The 27,493-nt window shown below is 43.5% G+C and overlaps 1 protein-coding gene across 1 annotated transcript in view; it reads left to right on the top strand.

Annotated features, from left to right (window-relative positions):
- GALNS (galactosamine (N-acetyl)-6-sulfatase) overlaps positions 1-27,493 on the top strand; it is a 47,233-nt gene that overhangs the window by 3,243 nt on the left and 16,497 nt on the right. The window contains exons 2-12 of the mRNA XM_065640997.1: positions 488-611; positions 1,812-1,886; positions 2,900-3,002; positions 5,622-5,765; positions 6,655-6,721; positions 6,833-6,960; positions 7,773-7,912; positions 9,088-9,191; positions 15,699-15,835; positions 18,213-18,315; positions 26,434-26,555. Coding sequence (XP_065497069.1) covers positions 488-611; positions 1,812-1,886; positions 2,900-3,002; positions 5,622-5,765; positions 6,655-6,721; positions 6,833-6,960; positions 7,773-7,912; positions 9,088-9,191; positions 15,699-15,835; positions 18,213-18,315; positions 26,434-26,555 — 1,247 coding nt within the window. The remainder of the gene's footprint in view (positions 1-487; positions 612-1,811; positions 1,887-2,899; positions 3,003-5,621; positions 5,766-6,654; positions 6,722-6,832; positions 6,961-7,772; positions 7,913-9,087; positions 9,192-15,698; positions 15,836-18,212; positions 18,316-26,433; positions 26,556-27,493) is intronic.

Below are 27,493 nucleotides of genomic sequence, written 5' to 3'. Positions count from 1 at the left end.
TTCCTTGTGTTTCTAGTTATATGTACACAGAGAGAGAGATGCTGAGATGGAGTCTTGGAGTCTGTTGTCCAACACAAAGACACATAACCAGGGGCTGAAGGGTCAGATTTTGCAGCTCTACAACACTGAGTATATAATGTGTAACTTCCTTTTCCTCCCTGTCTTCAGGCACTTGAGTAAGAGCGAAGGCATTAGGGTTCTTACCCAGATCTGCTACGAGTGTTTTAATGCCCGTTAGCAAGTTGTTTTATCACGTGTGCCTTGCTTTCCCATTTACCAATGAAAACTGCAATAGTTCCCAGCTTCCCAGGCTTGGGGAAGATCATTCTTATCACACTGGTGAAGTACTCCCAAAGCAGGGAGGTAAGCGCTATAAAGATTTAGAAATTAGAGGATACAATAAAAGTGTTTTGTGGGCCCAGAAGCATTGTCGTTGTGGAAGAGTAAAAAGTACTTTTACATCTCTTGGTGTGTTCTTTTGACACAGATGGGTTGGGGTGACTTGGGAGCTTTCGGAGAGCCTTCCAAGGAAACTCCTAACTTAGACCAGATGGCTTCGGAAGGGATGCTTTTCCTGGATTTTTATACTGCCAACCCCCTCTGTTCTCCGTGTAAGTAAACTGGGGTTTTAAGCTCGCATGTAAGCATGCCACCTTCTGAGAAGATTGGGACGTTTGCCAGCGTCTGACATGAGCTTGCGACCAAACCAGTGATTACCCTCAGGGCAGAGCTTGGATTTGGTGCTTTGATCTTCCATTTTGCGCCCTTTTTATTTACGTTTTGATTGCAAAACCTACAATCTTCGGTTCATACAAAGCAGTGTTTTAGTGATCAAATCAGTCCAGCTAAAGAGTATTTTAAAACATTCTGGTTTAATATTCTAGCCTCAGTCACTGCAGTTTTTTCATCTTATTTTGGGCTAAACAGACAAAGCAGTATCAAAACTGTTGCTGAGCACAGTTTGTACGTAGTTTGTCCAATTCCATGGGCTTTGGTGAGACCTTCATGCCAGGAATGGCAACGGGTTGTGTCCTGGTTTTGACCCTGGTGGTTTGCAAGATTTTTGGGGAGGGACAAGAGATAAAAGAAACGTTTGAGTCTGGGAGACACAGATATTTTTATCCTTGTTGGTTTTGATGTGTGGTTTGGGGGTTTTTTTGGTTTTGTTTGTTTGTTTGTTTTCCCTTCCCAAACCTGATTGGCAGCCAGGAACTGAAAGAAAAATGAGAAACAGGGACTTTCTATTTGGGCTTTCATTTTGGATGTCATTCGTCAGTGTGCTGATGACGTCCTCGCTCAGAAAAGGCATTTAAAATATGCTGAAGTCCCGTTCAGTCCAGTGGTGCTTCTGCATATGCGTAAAGTTAAACATCTGTTTAAGTGTTCCCTGCAGTTGGGACTTGACTTTTGCTGTCAAAGCTGGACGGCTTGCTCTTCACTGTTACACTGTTTCTGTTCAGGCAAGCTTGACAACTTAGCCTTGAGCGTGTAATCAGTTTGCGTTATGATTTCCTCTTAAATATATATGTCAAGTATTCCTTTAATAATTACTGAGATAGGAGGGCTGCTACATTGACGATTGAAAGTAATTACTCTGCAGCAGTGGGTAATTTAATAGAGGGGCCAAATTTCAGTCGGGTTTTTCCTGGAATAACTCGAGTGGTGTTGGAGCCTGACTGGCTCTGTGGCTGCAGAGCAGAGCGATCTTATTAGCTGACTGTGGCAAAAGAACAGTGTGCTGTCCTCAGCCTTAATGCAATAATATTAAGAAGAGAATGCATGTAAAATAAACCAGTTTCTGTTATTTGCAGCAAGAGCAGCACTGTTGACGGGCCGTCTCCCGGTGAGGAATGGTTTTTACACCACGAATGCACACGCCAGAAATGGTATGGGCTTCATTCTTGATGTGCCTTCCTCTCTTGATTTCCCTCTGTGCTTCGTAGGAAGTTTTGCTTTGAACAAAGGCTTGGCCCAGGGATCTTCCAGAGTGGCACAAATAGATGACCATGTTAACTGCCTGTAATAAGGGTGAAATTTATTGCTTCCTCCTCATCAAGCAGAAAACCTCCTCAGATTCAGAGACATAAACAAGGCTGGTTGATCCGTTTGCTTCTGCTGGCTGAGAAGCGTTTCCTCTGGGCAGTCTAATTGGCGTCTGGTGGAATAAAGTCACGTGTGGTGCATGTTAACACCCAGAGGAAAGAATAGGCTGCTCACAGTTTTATTCAGCAGCCAGTTTTCTAACTCATTTCAGCCCTGGCAGTTTTATAGCACCGTTGTGCCCATGGAGCTTCCAACCAGTTCATAACATTTCTGGGTTGGTTTTTGGTTCCAGCGTGACAGACATCACATGAGATCATGCATGCACAGGCAAGAATCAGCGGCTGCGTACTGATTCACACCGGGTTTCAGCAACATGCTTGGCTGTCTCTGTCCTCACCAAAGTCACGCCTTGGATTCTCGAGGGCCAGAGAACTGTGGGCTGTGGGAGTCATCTAATTTCTTGCAGTCTGAGCAAATTTGTTGATCATTTGTTTTAGGAAAAAAAAAAAGCCTTCCTTTCAGAAAATATAAAGCAAATATGCGAGAGTAAAGGCAACTCCAGTGCACTCCTAAAGCACTTGCTTTCTTTATGACCCCCGTTTTCGAGGGTCTCACCCTCATTCCGTGACGGCAGCCCGTTTGTTTGTTGGTCATGGTGAGCAAGTTGGTGGATCTCTCTTTGATCTCCCTGAATCAACTTGTTCTCTTCATCTCGTGGTCTACGAGGACTTCCGAAGACTGATATGCTGGGATTTTGAATTAATTGCTCTTTCTGATAAAGTAATAATGCTTCTAATGATGGCTACCCATGAGCTTTTTGCTCTAATAATCAGAAATATTTGTTTGTTTTACGCAGCATACACACCACAGGATATAGTAGGAGGAATCCCAGATTCTGAATTACTGCTTCCAGAGTTGCTGAAGAAAGCTGGCTACACCAATAAGATCATTGGCAAATGGTATGCTTCTTTTAAGATCTCTTACTTTGAGACTTCAGCATTTTGAAGGAGCAGCAGAACAACCAGAACTGCAGGAAAAAAACTGTTTTGAAGCTCAGATGTCCAATTTTTGAAATCTGTGGTGGATCTTCCCCCCTGCTGTGATCAATTGCTGAATTGAGTGTTACCATTACAAGTACATACATCTATCTCATACAAAGAGTTGAAGGGGTTTTTATGTGTGTATATATATATTTATAAGCTCTTCAGCACTTTGTGCTTTCATCCATGTATCACACTACTTAATTTAATAAAAAACCACCAAGATGTTCTGTTGGAACTTGCCTTCAGCACCTACAGGCTTTTTATCTTTGGCCCCCACTGTATGTTGGGGGTTTTTTTGCTGGCAGAGTGGATTTAATCGTGAAAGCTGCTTTTTTGGGGGGGGGTAGAAGTGTGTGGTATAGAAATAGAGATGCAGACAATACTCCAGGGATATGTTGAAGATTGTTTGTTGAGTGCGGAAGGTCAGGGTGGGTAGGGGTAGACTTATCAGGATGGTTAATACCAGGTGTTTTAAAAGATGTAGAGGGCTGATCCAGTACTCCGTGAATGTTGCCTTTTGACCTTATGGACTTGCATGGAAGTATGGTATAATCTTTGTAGAGGATACAGAAGAACTTATGAAAAAACAATGTTTTGCGCTGTCCGCAAAGAATCAAGGGAAAAGCTCAAAAGGTACTTGGATCAAACAAGCGTGGTGGAATTACTAGTGTAATATGGAAACTGGTGCATTTGTAATATTTGAATTTCAAATGCACTTGTGGGCTGTAATGGAATCCCATGGGGTCTGAGGATCTCTGAACAGTTGATTCACAGTTTGGAACAGTGCTGCAATAAATAAATGTATCAATAGCAACTTCAAAACTATATAGACAGCAGAGGAGCACTGCTTGGTTAACGGAGTAATTGTTAATGAAGAGACTTCGGACAGGAGCAGTATCAGGGGGATACTGTTTAGGAAAGTAATAGAATATATTTTATTTAACAGTTTCATTAACAAGTTAAAGAATGAGATGGGATTGTGGTGAGATTCACCAGTGCTGCTGAAACTGGAAAGCGAGCAAACTAACCTGAGACAGCGAATTATTTATTACTGCAAATCCAAGCAGCAGAGTGGCCGTGAAGAATCGGATCAGTGGGCTGAATGCAATAAGATGCAGTTCAGTGCTAATACATGTAAATTCATACACCCAGAGAAAAGAAATAAACAACATCAATACAGATTGGTTCCAGGCAGTTATTTGGAAACCAGCAAATCTGGAAGGAGCTGCGGCTGCTAGCAGGAAGGAGACTAAATATGGGTGTGCAGGGCACTGTTGCTGTGCTCCCAAAACCGTGATCCTGGGCAGGACTGGGTCGGGATGCCGACCAGCAGCGGCCTCTCATTTGTGCACACCACGAAGTGTAAAGAAATGCCAAGTGCAGGTGTTCGATTGGAGTCCCATCCTAGCTAAGCACAGCATTTTAGGGCTTTGAAAGATTTTTAAAGTTTTCCGGCAGAAGATTTTTATATCCTTTCAACATCTCTTTTAAAAACTCTTCAGGCTGTCCTGTGACAGAAGTTCCACAGTTTAATTACATGTTTGCAAGTCAAGTGTTTTCCATGACCATTTTAGAATTTGTTGCGTTTCATTAAATATCTGTCTAGTTTTTGTGTTGCATCTCAGTAATTATTTGATACCTTTTTCAAGTCTCTTCCTCTATAAGTTCTCTTAGGACTTTCTTAGAATAAAAATATTTTTTTGTGTCTCCTGTTGTAGAAACAGCCGGAAATAGCTTTGAATTATTTGGTATATAAATGAGGAAAGGATAGAATCCTGCAGGTCAGACTTGCAGATTAAGTTAAATCACTGAGATATGACCATGGTTGCAATGATGATTATCTCTAAAAGAGACTGGGAGAGGACGTGTATTCTGTATATTCAAGATAGGATAAAGGAAGGAAAAGGAGAATTTGCAGTAGAGAAGTTGGAGGTTAGAGAGGAGCTTCATGTTGAAGTTAAAGATGGAGAATTTTTGAGCTGCATGGTAGAATGGAGTTGTCATCAGGAGCAGCTAAATGTGTTTTATGTTCATGTGTGTACATACAGAACTCATTGTCATTTACATTCAGGTCTCTTTGTACCATTTTAGCAGCGTGTATACTCCATAAAGGGGATGCAGATATAATGGTACATTTCATTTTACAGCTTAGTGATATAAAAGTGACTTGTCATAGGTCAGAATCCTTAAGTAAAACATTATGTGTGTCTTTGCAATGGCTTTGGGCAATACAGTCCATCAGTTCAGATCATTGGGACAGCGTGAGAGAAGACACCAGTGGAAGGAAATAATGGAAAACAAAGAGTGGACAGTAGACTAAAATGGGATATATGTAAGCTCTGGAGTGTGTCTGCACAGATGCGCTTGCAACAAGTATGAGAAAGATCAAGACAAGGCTTTGCAGTCATTTATTTGATTAAAATGCTTGAACTTTTTCTCTTAGGCAAAGATTGTTTTTTTGCATGCCATTCTGATGAGATTATTATTTGCTTCTTTGCAGTAGGATTTTAACTCATCTGTTTCTTTTGTTCCTAGGCATCTGGGTCACAGGCCCCAGTTCCACCCCCTGAAGCACGGGTTCGATGAATGGTTTGGATCCCCGAACTGCCACTTCGGACCTTTTGATAACAGAGCACTCCCCAATATCCCCCTGTATAGGGACTGGGAAATGATTGGCAGGTAATTCAGCTACTTGCCTGGTAATGTTATTTTCTTTGCTTTCTCTGCTGACATGGTCCTTCTCTTGTGTGGATGTCCACCTTCCTAAACCGAAGGTTGTGTCCAGTTCTTTAATAGCCGCTGACTTCACCTCCATGAACTAGTCTTGTCTCTTTTCTAAATCCACTTGTATTTCTGGACTCTACAATATCTTGTGCCAGGATCTCAACTCTTGCTTTGCCCTTGCACTTTTGAACAGGACTTTCCCTCTAGTCTGGGGATGGCCAGTATCCAGCCTTGCAAGGCCTGGGTGATGGTTTCCATTGGAGCTAAGACAGAATTAAGGGAAAGCCTTGTGTGGAAAAAACATTCTATGCTCCAGATCTGCAGTCTGTGCTGTTCTTGTCCATTCACTTTCGAGTCCGGTATCATCTTATTTCACTTGCTGTTATTCTCCTGAGGACTGTCCCCTGCCCTTCTTTGCTTAATTGGTGTCTAAAGATATTTCTAATATAACATTTCCAAAGCAGCCCAAGTTCTGATTCCAGGATTGCTCTGTTTCATTGAAAGTTGTTGTGTAGTTCTGCAAATCTTACACATCAAACAGCTCTCTGTTGAAGGGGTAGTGGCCTCAGATCTTTAAGCATACTGCCCCTATTCTAATAGCTTAACAGGGAAAAGTCGGTGGCTCAGATTTGTCCAAATCTTGCAGTCATTCATTGGGCTCTAGCCATTTCACTGCTTTCTCCCATAAGAAAAAAACATGGTAACATTCTTTTTAATATCTGAAGAGAGTTTGCTAAGTAGCAACAGTGACCTGCTTGTGTAATGAGGGGGAGAGGGAAGCCTTTTAATGTTGTTTATTCCTTAGGATTGATTATTTTTTCTCTCTGATTCATTTTATCTTCAGATATTATGAAGATTTCAAAATTGATCTGAAGACAGGTGAAGCCAACTTGACTCAGATCTACCTGCAGGTACTTTCATTTTAATTCTGGTTTCTAAGCCACAGTGACCGTATTTTTTTTGAGAGAGATTTTGATGACAGAGAATGATTCCATTAAACTCCTTTTTATTGCTGTTTACAGGAAGCTCTCGATTTTATTAGCAAGCAGCAGGCCAGCCAGCAGCCATTCTTTTTATACTGGGCAATTGATGCTACCCACGCTCCTGTTTATGCCTCCAAACAGTTCCTGGGCACTAGTCAGAGAGGACTGTAAGTCTTGGTTTTGTGGGTGTTGGTTTCGTTGGGGTTTTTTTAAATTAATACCTTATGCTGCAGAAGCAGAAAACCTAAGCAATGTTTATTAGATCCAAGCATATAGATCATTTCTCAAAAGTGTATATGTGTGCTGAAATACATTAGTTAGCACGAACTTTGCTTGGATTGTTCTTTTATAATTTTGCTATAATCTGAAATGAAGATCATGTGACTGAAATGGGGGAGAAGGGGGAGTCTAAGCTCCTTTGCCAGTTGTGTGAGTAATGAAGTGCAGAATGTGGCACAGATGATTTTTTGGAAGGCCTTTGTGTGATGAATTCCTGTTTTAAAAGCCTATAAACCAGACCAGCAAGTAGAAAAGCATGCATGAAAACCACAATTTACAGGAGGCAGAGAGCTCTGTTGATATTGTGAGCATTGCTTCTGAGAGGACAGTTTCAAACCAGCACCCGTAAGCAAAACCATGTTATTAGCTTCAAGTCTATGGCAAACCGCTTTGCCACCATTTAAGAACTTTATAGCTAAGTTTATATTAGTTGCCGGTCTCTGTCCACGAGTGGCTTGCATCTGAACAAATTCCGACTCTTAATAGCCAAGACAAGTTGCTCTCCACAGGTAAGAGACACAGTTTTGCAGTGACGATAGAAAACTTTATTCAGTACCTGATGCATAAGAGAAGTATTTCTGCAGCACAGGTCTAAATTACATCCACTAAAAGCATTGTGGCCAATTGCAACGTGTTTTATGCTGTGTGACACTTTTCTTCTTTTGCTGCCTTTAATGTTTTGCATCCACTTTTGCCTCAGATATGGGGATGCTGTGCGAGAAATTGATGATAGCATTGGAAAAATCCTGAAACATCTTCAGAAGCTGGGGATCAGTGAGAACACTTTTGTGTTTTTCACCTCCGATAACGGGGCTGCTCTCATTTCAGCTCCTCGACAAGGTGAGTCTCAGATGAACAAACCTGGGCTGAGGTTGTGAAATCAAGGCTTAAACCCCCATGTCTGAGGGGGAAAGAGACCCGTACCTGGGGTTTTCCTTTATGCAGTTTGGAGAAGCCTCAAAATGCAGAACGTTTACATTTAGAGCTAGCTTATGTTTATTATTTCTGGTCACCATTGGAGGAGATTTCCTTGGTTACATGGAGTTTTGGCCTAGCGCAGTGGGGCTGTTCACCTGTGTGCATTTCCACTTTGTGCTCCACTGTCAGAGGGTGAATATTTTTAAATTTATTCAGGACCAGGCACAATAACTTAGCAGGATGTTTAGTCTCCACCTGCCAAATGCATAATTGAATTTGTGAGTAATTACAGAGAGTTCAAGAGTTCCTCCTTCTTCAGCTCTCATGAAAAATAGCGAGGAAAAAAAAGTATTTTTGTTACTTCACAAGTTTTCTTTTGTTTAAATGATTGTTTCTCTCAAACAGGGACATTGCAAATTTATTTTTGTAACCCACTCTCTTCTGTTTGGAGGCAGGCTGTCTTCTTGTGGTTGTTGGACCACAGAGCAGGGAGTCTCCTGAGTTCAGATTTCAGCTGAGCCACCGTGTTTGACTCTGTGACCTGGAATCAGTCACAGGACTTCCCTGTTTGCTCCTCAGTAACCTTAGCTAAAAGGCTGGGTTAAAAACCCAGATATTTCTGCAAAGCACTTGCTGTCTCTGAGATTGATCATCCAGGGAATGCATGATCATTTTTCTCATTCTCGTATCTGCATCTAATGCAGATCTAAGCACCTCTGGTGCTTTAAAAGGACTGTGAAAGAAAATACTATTTCTACCTGAAAGGGCCAGATTTCCTTTAGTTACAAAGAGCAATTAACATCCTTAAAGGGAAGGAAAATGCCAGCGAAGTATTTTCTGTTTGTTTGTTTTTTCTTTGGTTGATAGCAAGCTGTGTCTAACTGTCGCTTTCTCCCCATGCTGAAAAATTTCTTTATAAAAGGGTATTTAAAAAACAAACAAACAATCCCTTGAACACCTCTGGACATGTTATTTGAAGGATTCATGCAGAAATGAAAATTAATTTGAAACTAGCCTAAAAATTTCCTGTTGATGGCGTCCCTTTCAAATATGATATCAGCATATCATGTTTTTTATGCCTTCTTTTCTCTCTGTAGGAGGAAGCAATGGTCCTTTTCTGTGTGGCAAACAAACCACCTTTGAAGGTGGCATGAGGGAGCCGGCTATCGCATGGTGGCCCGGTCATATACCTGCGGGAGGGGTGAGTATCTGCTTTTAACAATTCAAATTGGTCTTAAGTGGCCTGAGGTGAATGGAGCAGTTCTTGCTGGGTTCAGGCTTTGGATCAGACTTTTAACATGCCCAAAGTGTCAGTCAAGACACTCGTCTAAATAAGGAGCTGAGTGCTGCCCGTACAGAATGATGCCGTTCCCGTTCATTATGGTAAATTTGCATCTAGAGTGTCTATGATCAACACTTCTGTGAGCACCGAGCGGTCTGGTCTTCTTGTCTTCCTGCTCTATTTAAACCCTTTAGTCTTTTGGACCGCAGTATTTTTAGTGGGTTGCGTGTTCGAACAAATTGGAGCATAAAAACACTTTGCTAATGTGTGTCCTAGTCCAGAGCAGGAGTGTGCTGCCCACACGCTCTCTGTGCCCTCAAGTATCAAGTGATTTGACCCTCATGGCTCCTGCTTTGCTGTTTGATAAAAATTCCACTTTGGGAGTTCTAGATGCCAGACTATTGCTCTTTCCTGCCCGTACGCAAATTCAGATATGATCACTTGAAAATAATCCTCTGGTGGCACTACCAGCCTCTCTTGTCCCAGTTCTCATTAAAGAAAGATGCAATCAATTCTTCTGCAGGCAGGGTTCACAGTAAATAATACAGACTCCCTCCCCTTTGTGAGCATCTCTCATCCCTGAAGAAAGTGATACTTCGTTAACTGGGCGCTTTGCTTAAGACTGCAAACTATTCATAAATAAAACATTTTTCTGAGGTGCATTCCTTTTCAGCGGTTTAATTGAGTCAGGATAATGATAATTTGTTGTTTACATTTAGGAGGAAGCCATCAGATAGCTTAGATCTGCAGCCGAGGGCAGGAGGGCCGTTTGGTTTCATCATTTTTAAAGAGTTCACAAAACCTACTAGGGATGTTCTATTACTTTTTTAATTTGAAATGAAAACGGTCTTTTTGTTTAAATTTAAACATTTCCGTAAAGCCTTTACAAGCCAAGTACAACAGCCTTGGGCCAGCATACGAGAACATGAAACTGAAGCTGACTGCTTTGCTTTCAGTGTCCAAACAAAATAATGTGCTAAAAGTAAACATGCGTTATAAATGGGGACAAGTAAATACCAAATTTAAAAATTCTTTCTGTTGTAGTAACTCTGAGGATAATTAAGAACATGAGCAGAGAAATCTGCTCATTTTCTGCCTGTAACTGGCTGTACCCCTCGCACAGGTAGTCTGCATGTAGCGCAGCGGTGACTGTGCGTGGTGCAAACTGTTCTCGGTAGCCTGGGGTGCCGCATGGTTTCCTGCTTGAGGCCACACTTGCAGCTGCTGTTTGCCTTCCTTTGAACGGGCATTTCTGTGCAGAGTTCCCATGTTTGCGCAGATGGGGGGGACTGACCGACGCCGTGCTGTCCTGGGCCCGTGCATGCTCAGCTTAAGGTTTATTGGGCAGGTCTGTGCCCGAAATTCCATTCCTCCACCATTGCTGATCTCATCCTTGGCGCTTGAGCACATGCTTAACTTTAAATCCTTCCTATCCTGGGCTCCATCGCGTGACGCTGCCTGCCAAACATCTGCACATGCAGGTGTTCTGCTCCCAGATGTTCTCTTGGGTACCTCAAGAAGCTGTCTGTCCCCAGGACAGGCTGCTTTGTTCTGAGGTAGATTCTGTGTGATGCTACTGATACGTCAATATGTGGCAGCTACTTATATGTCTTTTCTGCTTGTGTTCTTGCCATCGAGGCTCCAGCACTGGTACCCGCAGCAGCGCTGACCGCAGGTGAGAGGTTTGGCTTTGCTTCTGTGTCATACAGCTCATGCTGCGTTGGCCTGTAGGGCGCCTGTAGTTATTGTTTTGTAATTACCTGGTATAAGTAAAGAGACGTGTTTTCTCGTACCTCTTTGGCTTCTTTTCTGTATCTTCTGCAGTCCGTAGCTTCAACGTCTTCTTGACTGCAAGTTTAAACTAGTCAGCCTAAGTCCTGTGTAGTCCAAGTAGCTGGAAAATGTGGGAAAACTGCTTCAAAGCCTCTTGTTGCTCTTTCTTTGTGAAAGAGCTGAAGAAAACAAAGGCTTGGGAGCACAAAGCTGAAGGGTCAACTGCTCCTGCTTGCACCGGGGTTGCTCCCAGTGCAACGGTTGTTCCTTCCCAGCCGAGGATGTTTGGAGGAGCAGGCAGAGGGGCCAGCGACCACTTCAGCCACAGCCGGGAAAAGAGAGCTGGTGTTTTTGGCCAGTAAAATCCAGTTACTGGGTGGAAAGCTCATCCCACTGCTGGGATCTAGCAGTTTATTAACATCTTATTGATAGATAGGATTGGGGTTTTTTTGTTTCTATTAAAGGATACATTTGTTTGCTTAAAGAAAGGAGGACCTTTTTATTTAAACAAAAGAAGGTAGGTGATAGGATTGTGAACACTCGACAGGACATTGATAGAGGTTTGGAGAATTGGTGCAGTCAGCTGATTTGTAGTTTTCTGGGGGAGCAGCCTGCCTCGGGAACGCGTCTTGCTCTTGGCATCAACATTCAGTTCATTCTGGTCCCCCATCAGGAATATTTATTCACACACAAACAACCTTTCTGCAGTTTCCTCCTCAGCTACGTTTTCCAGGTGAATTCACAACAAATCAGCATTTCAACATTCCCCACATCACATCTGCCTTCTGGAAGGATCCAGCTGGAAAAGAAAGAAAAAAAAAATCATATTCTGTTGGTATTTGCATCCTCCCCTCACCCTCCTCCACTGCCTCTCTCGTGCCTGCTTCCTGAAGGAGAAAAGAACATATCAACCCAAAGACAGCATTGCAACCTTTTCTTCACTATCTCCCATGGGGCGCAAATTGAAATTGAATTAGACAGGGATATCAGGTCTGCTTGCTGTGATAACTGTAAAAGGATTTTATTTAAAAACACCCTGACATTTGTTCACCCAGTTTCAAATATTTAGCTTTCCTCCTTTCCATTCCTGGCGGGGGCGACTTTATTAATTGTCGCCTTTGATTCAGAGTTAAAGCTTGAAAGCACTGATAACAGCAGTGGTGACTATTTCTTCTAGCGACGTGGCCCACAGCAAAAGGATTTCATTTTCTTAAAGACGTTATGTGTATACTGAGAGTTTATTAAAAAGAAGGGGGGGAGGAGTGGGGAAAAATCCGTTCTTACGTGCGTAATACCGGCTGTTTCTCACTGATACGAGCAATATCTGATCTCACTCTTTTTTATATATTATTTATTTTCTCTGGGCTGTTGCCCTCACTGGATTTTTCTTTTTCTTCTCTTAAAAAAAAATGGAAAAGGCAACTAGAATGAAAGAGCACTGTTGACAGGAGAAAATGGTAATTTTTTTTTATTTTTCTCTGAAAATACTTCAAAGTTTTATATAAATATTAACCTTTTTTTTTTTTCCTCTTCTTCAATGTGGTGCTGCAGAGCACAGATAAATCCAAGTGGCTGTGGCATGGGCATTTAATTTCCTTAAGAAGTTTTCTCTGCTTCACGGAAAAAATGTTGTCTGAGACCAGAAACGTAATGGGATGATTAAAGAGAGTCATCTACATCTGGTTATGGTTAATAAGGGCCAGCACAAGAAGACCATGGTGGCCCCACAGGATTGTCACAAGGCGATGTATAAATTAGGTGATATTAGAGACGCGAGTCTCAGGTCAGTGGTTGCCTCTTGCAGCCTAATATCAAAAGATTGAGGCAAGGGAATGGAGCGACAGCAAGAAAAGGGACTTTTGGATTTGCGTTATAAATTGCGAGAGGTTTAATTACAGAAGGTCTCAGCCGCCGGTTTGCCCACCCGTTCCTGACGTAGCAGTTCTCGGGGTGCAGCCGTGGGCCAGATCTTCTCTTCATTCCCCCTGAGCTCTGCAGATGCTGTTCTGCTCTCCGAAGGTGCGCTCGGGGTAAATTACCTGCCAGAGGAGCCGATGGGGGACTGAGCATCTTTGCCGAGATGCCGAGCACTTGTAATCCCCTTTGACTTCAGAGGCAGCACAGCGCTCCCAGCACCAGTTCATGAGGCTGTCCAGCTCTAAGATGTGAGCTGATGGTTTGAGTTGGATTTTTTTTTTTTAACACGTGTACAGTTGTTTGTTTGTTTGTTTGTTTTTTAATGTCAGTCCTTTTTGAGTGCACAGTTGAGACCAGAGAAGAGCCCGTGCAAGGGGCCGGTCCGAGGCACGCGCAGCGCTGTCTGCCGCAGCTCATCTCCTGCGGGACACAGCCAGCTTTGGTTTTCCCCAGGTCCACATTTGCCAAATGGCCCCGGGGAGAGCAAGACTCAGGGTTACCCCATGGGAGGGCTCAGGGCTGTTTCCTTTTCCACAGCAGTGTATCAGAAGTTCCCCGGCCTTGTCTCCATGCAGAAAGGGAACTTCATGTCATTATCCTGCTCTACTCAGTGCTTGTCAGGCCCCAGCTGGAATCCTGTGTTCGGTTGTGGTCCCCGCTGTACAAAAAAGATGTGGACAGGCTGGAGAGGGTCCAGAGAAGGGCCACCAACATGACCCAAGGGCTGAGGGGACACCTCAGCACCATGTTCCAGTATTTAAAGGGCAGCTACAAAGAAGCTGGAGACTCCCTTTTTACAAGGAGTCCCATGGAAAAGACAAGGGGCAATGGGTACAAGTTGCTCCTGGGGAGATTCCGATGGACACAAGAGGGAAATTTTACACTATGAGAACAATCAGCCATTGGAATAGTCTCCCCGGGGAAGTGGTGGATTCCCCAACACTCGACATTTTTCATATCCAGCTGGACAGGGCGCTGGGCCAGCTTGGCTAGACTGGGCTTGTGCCAAGGAAGGTTGGACCAGGTGATCCTTGTGCTCCCTTCCAACCTGGGATTATATGATTCTACGATTTGCGTTTTGTGGGGGCTTTGTGGGCTCCTCTCTGTCTGTCCCTGCCACAAGGACAGGCTGAGCACGGCCCCTTCCAGGCCGTCTGCTGCAGGACTATCCAGGAATAAGGCTCAATCTCAAATGCCTGAGACCTTCTGCAAGATCTGTTGATCTTGGTCAACTCATCCAACAGCTTTCCTGGGCAGGGGTTTCCATGGTGAGGCTTCCTCTTGCGCTTAGCACTTTGCACTTGGATTTTCTCTGGCGAGTTGTGAAAGTATTCTTGCATGCAGCTTTAATATTATGTGTTCCTGCCAACACCTTTTGATGAATGAAAGCCATTAAAATTTGAAATTACTGTAATCAAGTAATGCGATATTGTAATGTTAAACTTGTAATCAGTTCCCTGAATGTTACTTTCTCCCATTTCTTCTTTTAACTTGGTAATTCTTCCTTTAACTGTTTGCTTTTTTCAGCCCGGTCTCTTAATAAAAGGCTTAGTGTCCCAGCAAAAATAGCATTTTCCCTTCAGTTTTTTTTTCCTAGAGCCGGCATCTCACAAAAATTCATTTATCATGTTATCATTTGTTGTCATATTTAAATAATTAGTGTCAGCTTACAGGCTGGGAGTCTGTTTGTGCGTAGAAAGAGGATTCAGCGATATAAAGTCTTTGATAGTCCCGGCATTGTAATGTTCACACTGACATTTGCAAGGCTGCTGCTAGAAGTTGGATTTGAGTCAGAAAGTGCTTCTGTACTCACAGATGTGGGCTCGTATCAGATGGCTTCTTGTCTCCAAACAAGTGGTACAACTGAAGTCTCTTTTCATGTTGCGTCTTGTACTGGTGCATCCTGGTGCAAAACAGTCTTGCTCTTGATTTGAGTGTGTCTGCTTCGATTCAGTGTTAATTTAGTGTGCTAATTAACCATCCTGCAGCAGATAACCATGGCGTACCACAAGCAGGCTGGGAGCAAAGATTCACAAAGAAGCGGTCAGAACAGACTTTTTAGGTTTTTAAAATATAAGTCAAGACCAGGGAGATAAGTATGGCTTCCAATTAAGGAAGGAAAAAGGAGAAAAAAAAAGCTGGCACATCTCTGTTGGAGCCAAAGCCAGATGTTTTTCTCCCCTATTAAAATATATACTAAAAATACCACAACTTTACAGTTCTTGAATTGTTGGAAATGGTTTGCAGATGAAGTCATCAGGCTCTTTTTGTTATTATCCATCTATCCCTGTGCTTTCTGGGACTCTCTCAGGGTATTCTGGACTTCAGAGATGACCTGGAGAAGGAACAAATCAAGGACTTCATTTTTTTTTCTTGGTTTAAATGCTGATTTTTCAATCCACAAATGATTTGGAATTTGCTAAATTAAGTTGAACTCTGCAAAAACATATTCTTGTAAAGCGGATACTTAGAGAGAAGTGAGAAGAAAGAGAATAAAATGAAAAAATGGATCAAAATGCAAATGCTCCCTAGAAGTGGAGAAATATGGATCGTCTTTATGATTTCAAAAGGAGGTTTGCTGGCGACTGCAGCACCGTAAAGGGAGATATTCTCAAAAGCCGCTTAGCAGCAAAGGAGATTCAGGCAGCAAGACTTCTGCTTGGGTGGAAACCAGCCCGTTTTGGTTTGGCTTTTACTGAAGGTCTCTTTGCAAATGCATTTCCCTTGGTTTTTCAGGTCAGTCACCAGCTGGGCAACGTGATGGATCTGTTCACCACCAGCCTCTCCCTGGCGGGACTGCAGCCTCCCAGTGACAGACAGATTGACGGCATCGACCTTTTACCTGCCGTCTTGCAGGGCAAGCTAATTGACAGGTTCGTTATGAGCCCAGAGCTCCGACCCTTTGCCTCCAAACTGAAATAATGCCAAATTTGGGGTTAGTTTTTAAATCAAGTTTACAGAAATATTCTATAAACTGAATTAACGCATCATTGCTCCTGCTCAGGGAGGTGGGGTAGCAGCAGAGCTTTGCGCTATGTGTTAATTCCGTGGTGGAGCAAGTGGAGGTGGGATTTCCTGACATGTTGTCGTACAGTGGTGTCTGGGGACAGATGTAAATGTCAGGGGGTTAGCAGGGATCCCTGGAACAACGTATGGCAAAAGGGGAGATAAAAGCCTGAGAACTGGAGCCTGGTAGGGTAGAATACATTATTTATTACTCAAAACCATCCAGGAATATGCTGGGTCTTTATAGCCTTGGCTTGAGAGAGGCTGGAGGTAAAGGCTGGGCTTTGCGGGTGAGCTGGACACCCACCTCCCCCAGGGTCCAGTTTCTGTGGATGCTTTTGCAATAACAGATTTGGGTTAAAGACCCGGGATGTTTCTGTGCCCGGAGTTGTGCTGTCAGCTGTCGGGTACGGGCACCGAGATCTGACAGCAAACACCCTTGGCTCTCTCCTTGGGAGCACTGGGGGTCAAGAGAGGCCTTGTAGTTGTGATTTTGATAAGGAATTTGCCAGCTCAGGAAATCTGAAAGGAAATATATTCTTTCTCTGTGAGACAGCAAGGAAATATACGCATGGAAAACATATTTGACTGCTTTTCTGTGTTGGACATAAGGCTTTGTTCCATAAAACTGCTTTTGTGCCCTTTAATGCGAGAAGCATGTGTACAGTGTTACCTGAGAGCTCGGCCAGCGGCTGCCGTGAGACATTGCGTGTTCCTCAAACACAGCCTGGCCCAGCTCTGCTGCTGCAAGTTTGTAAAGCTGCTTCGGTGGTTTAAAAGAGAATTTCAGTGCAGTCACCAGCCCCTTGGAACTGCTGCTGTTTGCGTTACCATAGCAGTCACTCGGAGTGCATCACGGCTTTTTTTCCTTCCTTTTTTCCCCTTCCTTGTGTTCATTTTGTTTGTTTGGGCTTTTTTGGTGGTTTTTATTTCTGTTTGTTTGTTTGTTTGTTTGTTTTCCCAGACCTGTCCAGGTTACCATTTCCAAAGCCCCCCAAAACTTTCTAAGAGCTGCAGGTTTTTGTGGTTTTTTTAAGCTTAAAAGGAAAAAGTGAATGGGGAAAAAAAGAAATCAGTAGTAGCAGATTTTTAGTACAAGCTGCAACCCTCTTTCAAAGATGGAAAATATATACTTTTTTTTTTAAAAGGGCAAAAACCTGCAGGGACAGCTACGATTTTAAAACAGAAGAGATCTAAGGCCACTCCTGTCATTCAGATGTGGATATTTTAACCTTATCTTGCATTTAGGGACTGTTTTTTCAAGGTGGCATCACCAGAGTGGGTAGTTTTTTGCCAAGTGGTATCTCTGAAGGAAAGACAGAGATGTACGTACCGTCCCAATGGTGATAAACGGTGATAAACGATCTTGTCAGCAGCCTGAAACAACTGGAGAGAAGAGCTGACTAAGGCTGATGTCTGTGTGATGAGCTGCACCAACAAACCAAACCTTTCTCCTGTAGATAATGCACTTCAGTAAAATTTTCTACTGTTCCCTCAAAAACCAGGAGCGTGTTGTTGGGCAAAGCCACAGGAGCGTTGCTGGGATGCCCAGGGCAAGGGTAGTGCGTGTACACAGCTGCAAACCAAATGCTCTGAGCAAAGTGCATTTCTCAAATGTATTTTTAATTAGGAAAACCTCCGGGAAAAAACCTGCAGTTTTCAGGGATGTGTTTAGATGATGCAAAGGGAGGATTTGGGCAAGAAAATGGACAGGAGTTAAAAATCAAGCGTGTCTGGCTACCAGGTTTTCCTGTATGGAGTTTTTCTGAGGTGGCATCCAGAGCCGGCCAGCATCTGGTGTCCTCCCTGGCCACCCTGTCTGCGTGACACTGATGGCGCATAGCTTGGTGCTGCCGTCACGAGGAGACTAATCGTCACACAGGCTGTGTCCTCGTTTCACACACACGCGCCATTTCTGAGACATTTGGTGTTTAAGTCGGCGTGCGCCATAGGAAATAACAGGGTCTGATAGTTCAGGGATTAACAATCACTGGCAGCCAAGCTGTATAATGTTTCATTCTTGCGCCCTGTGAGCTCTCAACTTGATGAACGCTTTTAAAAAATGTTAATTGAAAACCTTGCAGCGGAGACTATTAGGAGGCAGCCTGTTTCTGCCTGATAGCCGGATCGGAAGCCAGACGCCATTTAAGTGTTTGTCTCCCTTATCAGCCGGGCTGCTGCGGCACTGGCTGCCCGGGCCCGTCTCCTTGACGTTTCTCATACAGCTTTGCTCTCTTTTCTCAGGCCCATATTCTATTATCGTGGCAACGAGATGATGGCGGTGAGAGTCGGGCTTTACAAGGCTCACTACTGGACCTGGAGCAACTCCTGGGAGGAATACAGCAAGGTAACGGGACACTGACCTGCACCCTGCTCCTGTTCATTCTCCTGGGGAAAAATAACCCTTGAAAGCAGAGATTTAAATTGGGGAATGTCACTGTGCACTTGCAAGCCAGACTTTTATTCACAGCCTCTTAAGATCTGCTGCAAAATCTAAAGGGACTGGTGTCACAGCACCCTTCTGCTGAAGTCAGAGAGGAGCAGGGAAAATGAGCAAAGTCAGAGTTGTTCTGAGAGGTGTTCCCTTTAATCAGCACTTAATGTCCTTAATATTAAGCTTCTTAATGCCCCTCAATATTAAGCTGCTTTCCCTGCTGAATTCTGAGCTTTCATGTGTACCCTTACAAAGTTTGGAGTCCGATGCCAAATTGATCCTGTATCTCACAATATCTAGTACAAAAGACATGGTGCCCTGAACTATTTAAGTGAAATAGGAATGGGCTTGTTGTTTTGTTTTGTTTTTTCTTGAAAGGGAAAAGGGAAGCCGTAGGAACCACACAGTGGAAAGAACAGCAGTTGTTGAAAACAGTAGAGTACATGTGTTTAATCTATTATCAGCACTTCTGTAAGCCCGTATCGCACTCTAAGATGTTTTACATTTTATTTCCCAAATAAGCACAGCTTTTATAATTTCCTGGCTGATCTTCTTACAATTGGATGTTAAGCACTATTATTTTTCTTCTTTTGTATCTTTCTTGCCTCAGACTTGGGTACTAAACTCTGGGGCATTTTTGGAACGGCAGGTTCACACATGTGCCTTGCTGATTATACCTTTAGACATGAACTAAATGCATTATGGCACAGCTCTCAGCAATTTTGACAGCAGGCTGGTATTGGGGAGGGATTGTTTGTATGAGGGTTTTTTATGTCTTTTTTTTTTTTTAACTTATAGTGGGTCCTCAAGGCATCGCAGGTGCAGAAATAAGTTCTGATGACATTTGTGGATGTAAAAGTGCAGAGTTTCTTTCATTGGAATGTCCTGGGGGTAGAAGGAAACGTCAGCTCCAAGGGAGTCATTTACATTCAGGGCTGTAAATATGTGCATTTGTCTTTTTAAGGCTGTAATGCTCCAGGAGTCAAAGTTTCTGTTTTACATGGAGTAGGAAGGAAAAAGGGGAAGGGAAAGGAAAGGAAACTCCAAAAATGCATTGCACGCTCTGTCTCAATACTAATTCTACACAGCTAAAATGAGATGGTGTATTTGTTTAGGTTAGTATGTGAGTAAAGCTGATACATCACATGTGGCACAGTGTGGAGGATTTTCCCTGCGTGAGACTGAGCTTGTGTGCGTGTCTGAGGGTACGAACGGGCGCAGACTCATCCTTTTCCCGTGCGCATGCAAGATAATGTCACACACATGTACCTAGTTGGGAAATAAATAAATGGCTACATTGATCTCAACTTATTTGTAGATGTCTGAGTATGTGTGTAGCCGTGATAATGGGGACCAGTTACTCATTTCAAAGGCTTCTCCTACTGTGAGCAATGGCAGTTGTGCAATTAGGGAATATTTATTTCTTTCTAAGTCTTTGTTTAAGTACTGTCTGATAAAAGTCAGCAATTATACTGTACATCAGAGAGATTATTAAAAATTCACTTGCTTTCCTGCAGCTTGTATCACACGTGCTTGATGGGGGTAAAATTGGAGCACATTAGTGGACAGCCCAGCCATTAACAACATGCAGAGGAAGCTGAGGCTGAAATTTGTTCCAATTCTCCGCAGGTCCTCAAGCCATTAATTACAAGCCTTGCAAGTTTAAAAGTAGAAATAAATCAGAATGCAGAGCAGTTCCAGAGTTCCGAGCCCTGTTGTAGTTTTGTGATCTCACCTTATGATACTGCTGCCTGTTTCAGTGCCTGGTGTTCTCAGCTGGGTTGATATTGGGCTACAGTTGCGCTGCCAGAATCAAAAAGGCCAATTTGTTTTCCGATTTCATTTGAAAAATGTATTTAAATAGATGCACGTCTGTGGCATTAGGAATTCTGACTGTTGGCAGGATTGCTGTTCGATAAGTTTGATTTGCCATCCCAGTAGAACTTCGGCTAACGAGGCCTTGTTAATTGTAGGATCTTTAGCATGTGTCCTTCCCTTATTTAAGGTGAATCCAATATGAAGACTTATTAAACTTCCAAATGTGAAGCTCTTTCTGTCTGAAGGTCCAGGCTCAGATGGATCTGCTTGGCATGTCATCCATTTGAAAGAGGTCTGAAGTTGGCCAGATGTGTCAAAACAGCTGTCTGCAAATTTTTGAGAGGTTTGTTTTATGGGTAGTTGAGTATCTCATTCTTTCGACAGATACACGGCACATTTTAGCCAAACCTCCTTTCGCTTTCAGAACTCCCTTGTTACTCGACAGTGTGGGAAATCATTGATACAGGAAACTTGCGCTGTTTTTAATCCACGTTTTGTGCATTTTTGTTTGACTTTTAGATGAGATTATACCATTAAAGCAGCCAGAACCACATTTTCCTGTTGATATTGGAAAATGCAAAATTGGTGCGTGTCCTGGGTCTGTTTAGGGCTACCAGGTCTTTCAGGATTATCTAGAAAGAATGTGTGCAATTTTGGCCTCTAACCTGGAAAGCTCTGTGTTTGAATGCGGTATAAGTTAGTTAAGTAATAAAGTATGTATATGCAAATAAAAATGTACCAGAGAGAAGCAGCTTACGGGAAGCACAGCCTAGGAAAGCAGAACTGGGATATAAATGCTTCTCTCCATATGGCACTTGGAATATTTACCCTGGAAATATCGCACACAAGCAGGACACAGGTTTCCAGTCGTCTTAGACTCCTGTGACATTAACCTGCCCTTACTGGTCTGCATCCTCTGCCGCAGGGATTAAAACTTGTCATCTGTCACCAAGACAAAGTGTGCTATTCTGCTCTTCCTATTTTTTGTTTGATTTGTTTTTTAACCCTCAAGCAATTTTTTTTTCCGTGCAGCTGCCAGCATAAAGTCTTGTAGTCGTCCTCAGAGCTGGAGGATACCTCTGCTGTCTGTTCTGCTGGCTTAACTTGATTACTTGGGTAACTTGCATTCTTGAATGGAAGCACAGAGGGAAGGCTCGCTCGACAGAAGCGACTGACAGCAAGAGCTCCATGGGACATTTTTCCTCCAGACTGCATAGGATGTTTACCTGGCTTCCATCTCCTTTCATATAGGTGGCTCGTGTTTACATAGTTTGACATTCAGGAAGTGATAAGTGGGACAGAGATAGAAGAAAGAAAAAATTACTTGAAAACTGTGGTTTATATTTTTAAATGGTAAAACAGTAAAACATTTTGAAGTAGTTTGGTAGAGGGAGAGAGAACTTCCCCCTGCACAAGGACCGAGTCCCTGTCGCTCTAGGACTGGTGGATATAAACACGTAGGCTTTTCCACCATCATTGACCACCTTTCCTCTTGAGCAGCGATAAAAATAGCCACGTGTTGTGTGTTGGAGCAGAAGTAAGAACTAAGGATAAACCAGGGGACATCCCTCTCTTGTGCAGCATAACACGCAGGACTTTTGCTGGAAATCCTGTGTAAAATGCTGTTCTTGTTGCTCTCATCCTCTATCCTTGTTCATTACCAAATTTGAACTGGACTGCAAAATACATGACACATAATGCATGCAAACTTGGCTTTTCTGTTCTATTGCTGCTGGTGCCCACAGCCACGATGCTGGGTGCACACTTTCCCACTCCTAAAATAGGAATGCTCAGTGTCTGCATTGTTATCAGTTATTTTGTCCACTGGATTGAAGGGAAAGGTACATTTCATCCTCCTTGTTTGGAAGGAAAGGTCTGAAAGGGAGGGGAAAAATGGGTATTCTCTATAGATTTATCTGAGTAACTAGTAAGGCCTTTGGGAATTGCCTAATTTAATACTATGCAGCAGAGACAGGAGTATGAGCCAGCAGGAGGAAGGAAATTTCTGTCTCTCTGCCTGCCACAGAGACCATCCAGCAGAGAATAGTTCTTGTGCCCTCCGAGAGCGGTGATGCAAGAAGGGGAAAAAATAATTAAGAAAAAAAATGTGGAAAACACCCTTTGGTTCATTGGAGAGTGGCTGATAACATCAACCTTCCCGCTGCCAGCTTAGTATCTCCTTAGTAGCCTTCAGTGATTTTCCATGGGAGCTCCTGTGTCTTTAAATGATTGGTGTGGGTGCCTGCCAGCAGAGCCGATTGTTTTAATGTAAAATGCCAAAGGGGTTATTCCTGCCGCAGCCTGGCTGATTGCCCTTCTCCCCGACATGAAGGGATCGATAAAGCCTTTTCTGCGAGGGGGATGTGAAGTCAAGTAGAACCTCACAAATAATGACATTTGATTGTGGTCCTCTGAGCATATGAGCTACCCATTGATCGCTTCTGCTTGAGAGCCGCCGGAGGTTTTGCTGATCTGCCCATCTTCTGGGGTCTCTTCCAGACAGTTAACACATTAGAAGCAATTTTTGTTCAACGGGGTTGGAGCTTGGCAGCCACACTTTCAGGTGTCTGGTCATTCAGAGCTCCAGTTTGGGAGGTTTTTGCTGGGAATTGCCAGGAGAGCGAGAACGGCCACTTACCCGCGCTGTGGCGAGGAGCAGCAAGAAACGACGTTCTCGGCTTTAATTAACTGCTGTTCTTTTCTCCTTCCAATATTTTGCTGCTCTGGGTTTTGTGTGGCAGAATGAGGAGCCATGACCCGGAGACAGACCCCAGATCTGCTGCGCCGCTATCAAAACCTGCAGCCACTTGTCAAGTCGGAGGGATCTGGGTTAGCGCCAGGGTGATGAATTGCCAGAGGGCTTAACGTTAACACAAGTGGTGATTCCATCACTTGGCGGAGAGCCCAAACTGGCAACCGGCTGTATTTGTCTCATGTCTATATTGACATAGCATCTGTGGTCCATTTGCTCTGGAAATTAAAGCATAAGCTGTGCAACTAACAGCCGCTAGATCTTATGAACGGAAAAACAATCCAGGCTACACGATTGCTGGGAAGAAGGGCAGAAAGATGTGCTCGTTGAAAGGTTTACGTGATGTGCGGGAAATGTTTGAGGTTTCGTTTCGGGGTTTTTTTTGTTTTAAAAAGGAGGATTGCTGGAATTTCTCCTCCAGCAAACAGGTCTGTGCAGTGGCGCAAAACCCCGCGCCTGGGTAAGAGAGCGGGTGCCGGAGCTGAGCTATTTCTGGTTGCCATCTGATGCTCTTTTACAGGCTCCCTTAGAAGGCAGAGACCTGATGTGCTCCAGATAGGATCTTCTGGTTTGGCTTTCATGCTTTTATAATTGTGGACAAAGATCCACAAGTTTGCTTAAACCCAGCAAGTGACCTTTCTACTTCGTGTGATCAGTATTACCTGTAAACATGCAAATTACCTTGGACAGTGCGCAGAATAAAATATTAGGCGTGTGCTTTAACCGGCTATTGATCCCTTGTATATTGTTATTAACAGTCTGCCAAATAAATACCTTGAAGGAAATAAGAGCATATGGAGGGGTAGTTGATGTGGGTTCTGTTATCCTGGTGGAAAGGGCAGGCGTAGCTGCCTCTTTGCTCTTGTCCCACATAACGTAACTTGATTTTTGGGTGAATTGCCCTCCTGTTGGCAGTGCCAGAGAGCTGAAGTCGGTCCCCTGTCAGTGTAAATGGGGGGAGCTCCTCTGCAGCCTGGGGGAGTTGTTTAACGAAGAGCAAGAAATGATCCAGGATTTAAAACTGGCATTTAGAAGAGAGTCCCCGTCCTCAGCAGGCCCGTTGTCCTGCCTGGGGAGCAGAGCTGGAGGGCAGCTCCTTCCGTCCCATCCAAGACACACACAAGGACTTTTGCCATGTCTGTCCCCCCCAGTACCACGCGTCACCAAATCTACACACTTTCCAAAAACCAGAGGCCTTGTCCAGGTGCTCCAGAGTGTGGATTGGCTCGTCTTTAAATAATTCTCAAATCTCAAGCAGATTTAATTTATACTGATTTTGCTCCAGAAAAGAAAAGCGATCCAGACTTGGGGATCCCAGACTTTCAGTTCACTGGTATAGCTGACTTTTCTCTTTCCAGCCTGGGAACTGAAAATGCTTTGACTTACAAAATAGGATGAGATAGAGTTGTGGATGAAAAGATATTCTTTTCTGTCAAAGGGAGAGAAGACTGGGCTCCTCTAGTATCTGTAGTGTAAGTCTGGCTCTGATGCAGGACAATGCCTTGATCAGGGGTGTGAGGATATAATTTCAGCTCTTATTTTTTGCTCATTTGTTGATGGGCAGGTAGGAAATATTTGAAGTTCTCTCTGTAGGTTGAATATTGGCAGTCACACAGTACATAAAAATAATAATAGTCAATTTTATTTGCGGAGATAAAGTTGAAAGGCCTTAGAAGTTTAAAGCATGGCTTCAGTCATATTTTAAGAGAGTTATTTATCAATGTTGTAAAATGGTATTCTTGATTTTATTTTTAAATTTATTTATTTTATTTTTCCCCCAATAGACTACTTTTGAAGAGGCCATTGAGTGCTTAGGTTAGAAGGACAAATAACTTTTGGCTGGCGGCATCAGGCAAATTGTCACAGCAGATGCAGCCTGGGCTGCGTTCTGGAGTCTCAGCTACAAGGATTTTGTAAGAAACAAAAGATAAAATGTAAACAGAGCAATGTATGAACAAGTGCCCAAGAGACTAAAATCTTCTTTCAAACTAAAGCATTTGCAGCCGAAGAGCATTGTACCAATTAGCGGGCTCTTAATTAAATAGCTTGTTTGATTCGCATCCAAATTGTAATTTGGATGTTATGTAGGCTTTGATACCTTGTCATTAACTGTTCCTTTTGAAAATAAAAATAAAAATCTGTTTTACACTGTGTGTTTCAGAGGCCGGTGGCGTCACAAGGTGGAAAGGTCAATAATTTTTGTATCCATTTAAAGTCCATTATTGGTCAGCCACTACAACCTATCAAGCAACTCTCTTATTTTTCCAGTCAGTGATTCAGGAATCTATAGCTCTGTGCAGATAAATGGGATTTCATGGGCTTCTAAACTTCTTGCTTTATTGAAAAGCAGAATATTAACTGCTCCACTGACCAGCTGTCCATTAAAAACACAGGATATTTTTAGAAAATTGTTTGCCAATCAAATCCTACCAACATCTGTAGAGACCCTTTTCAGTATGTTTTGTAAGCAAATGCTACAGCTGCTTTCCCACCTCCATTGAAATATTCCCATTTACCTTCTCTCCATGTCTCTGTCCATGTCTCGGGGCGTTTTGAGGTATTGTAAGGAGCACAGCATGTCAGCTGGAATTGTAAAACCAAGCTTTAACAAGTCCATTTGGTGCTAGTCTTTGCTGGTCTGTGGGGCCCCCTGCTTTATTTGCCGCTCAGTGAAATTAGTGCTTTGCATTTTGGGCTGTTCCCAGGGCTAAATAGGTTCCGTTCACCCCCAAGACCAGGCTCAGGGTGATTAGGCAGCTCGACACCTGGCTAATAACCAGCCAGGCTTTGGGAGGTGTCTGACCCTCCAGACTTGAATCTTGGCGACAAGAACGTCTCCAGACTTACTGTATTTTCTTCCAGCCCCACTGTCATCTCCTGGTGAGTGCTTCTCTACCAGCCTGCTAGGAATCAGATCAACAAATGCACCCATTTCTTTAAAATTAACCAGATTTGCTTTGTTCTGCAGTGAAACAGATCCTTCAGCTCAAGGCGAAATTTCAGGGATGCTCACAGGCACACGTTGCCCCTCAGTTTAACTGGATATTTTCCCCGGGACTGTTGCTTTTTGATCAGAACTGCCAAGTGATCCGATCCTCTCTGTGTGTTTCTAAGCCATAAAAACCAAAAAGAGAAGATCCTTTCCACATACACGATTCTTATGATTAAATGGTTTCGCCTCTGTCTTTAGTTTTGCCATTTCATTTTAATGAATATTTTACAGAGATGATTTTTTAATAAGATAAAAATGTAAAGCCTGCTCCAGCTCTTACGTCAGTGCAATACCAACATTGTCACCTTATTTTACTCCATCAGATCAGAATCCATTTTGCAGACTCTCACTTCAAAATAACTCTGGGTTTTGTGGGTATAGTGGAACAAGGTGCTGAAGAAAGTGGCATCAGCTAAAATTTTGCTCCCTCCCCTGCTTCCCTCCTGATGATCTCTTCTCTTCACTGCAGGGCATTGATTTCTGTCCTGGGCAGAACGTCTCCAGAGTGACAACACATACGCAGGAGGAACACACGACTCTGCCGCTGCTTTTCCACCTGGGGAGGGACCCTGGAGAGAAGTACCCGTTAAGGTGAGCCGGTTAACGAAGATGTGAAAACTCTCAGCACTGTCAGTGTGTGCTTTATATGATTGGTTTGCCTTGGCAGGTGTTTCTTGCAATCTGCTTGAAAACTGTCCCAAAAAGCCATTACTGGCGAGAGTAGTAAAGAGAACTGAACAAACCTTCATTTTCAAACGGTCAGGTTAGTGATGTGCGTATGTCCAAGACTTGTCAGCCCCGTCGTTCTTGTTTTGTGTCCGACCACCCCTGAGGGAGGAGGCCAAACAGGCACTTTTGGACAGGACAGGACTAATTGCAGGGCAGGTATGGAACAAAACAGTGGTGCTGGTGAGCATGTGCATCGGAGCTGTGATTCTCTGTGTTTTGGGGCTAGGAGAGAAATGTCAAGTGATCTTTGCACACTCCGGGGTGCTCTTCCTCTGTGCACTGCTATCTGTGGAAGGCAAATATGGTGTAACCTTCGTGTCCCCCAGCCCCTGCTAAAGGAGCTTCTCCAGAAGGGCTTTAGCAAGAGAACTTTCTGCCCAATCCTGTTCCCTCCTGGACTTTCCTGGCTGTCTGAATCTGGATCCATGTTCCTATAAACCTGCTATTGTAACATTTATCTCCAACACACACCATGCCTTGAGAGATTTCTGTAAGGATTTACGTAGTCATCAGCCAGCACAGCCCACATATGAACCTGCCACCTCTCAAAAAACCTCCCAAAGTGTCCCCATCTCCCTCCCTCCTTCCTTCTACTGACTGGGTTTTACCCTGCGGCAAAACCAGCTGCAAACGGGGGCACACAGACTCATCCCTCACCAGCGGCTCCCACTTGGAGAACGTGGAAATAAAGAAAGAGAAAACCAGTGCTACCGTGACCGCCTGCGCAGAAATGGTTTTGTGCAGCAGCTTTAACAGAGAGATGTTTTCTGAGCTGACAGGACTGCATTTACTCAACTGTT

The sequence above is a fragment of the Caloenas nicobarica genome, chromosome 9, assembly GCF_036013445.1.
Source record: "Caloenas nicobarica isolate bCalNic1 chromosome 9, bCalNic1.hap1, whole genome shotgun sequence".
In the NCBI taxonomy this organism is placed as follows: domain Eukaryota; kingdom Metazoa; phylum Chordata; class Aves; order Columbiformes; family Columbidae; genus Caloenas; species Caloenas nicobarica.
Note: the sequence above shows the minus strand (reverse complement) of the source record. Positions and strands in the feature narration are given on the sequence as shown.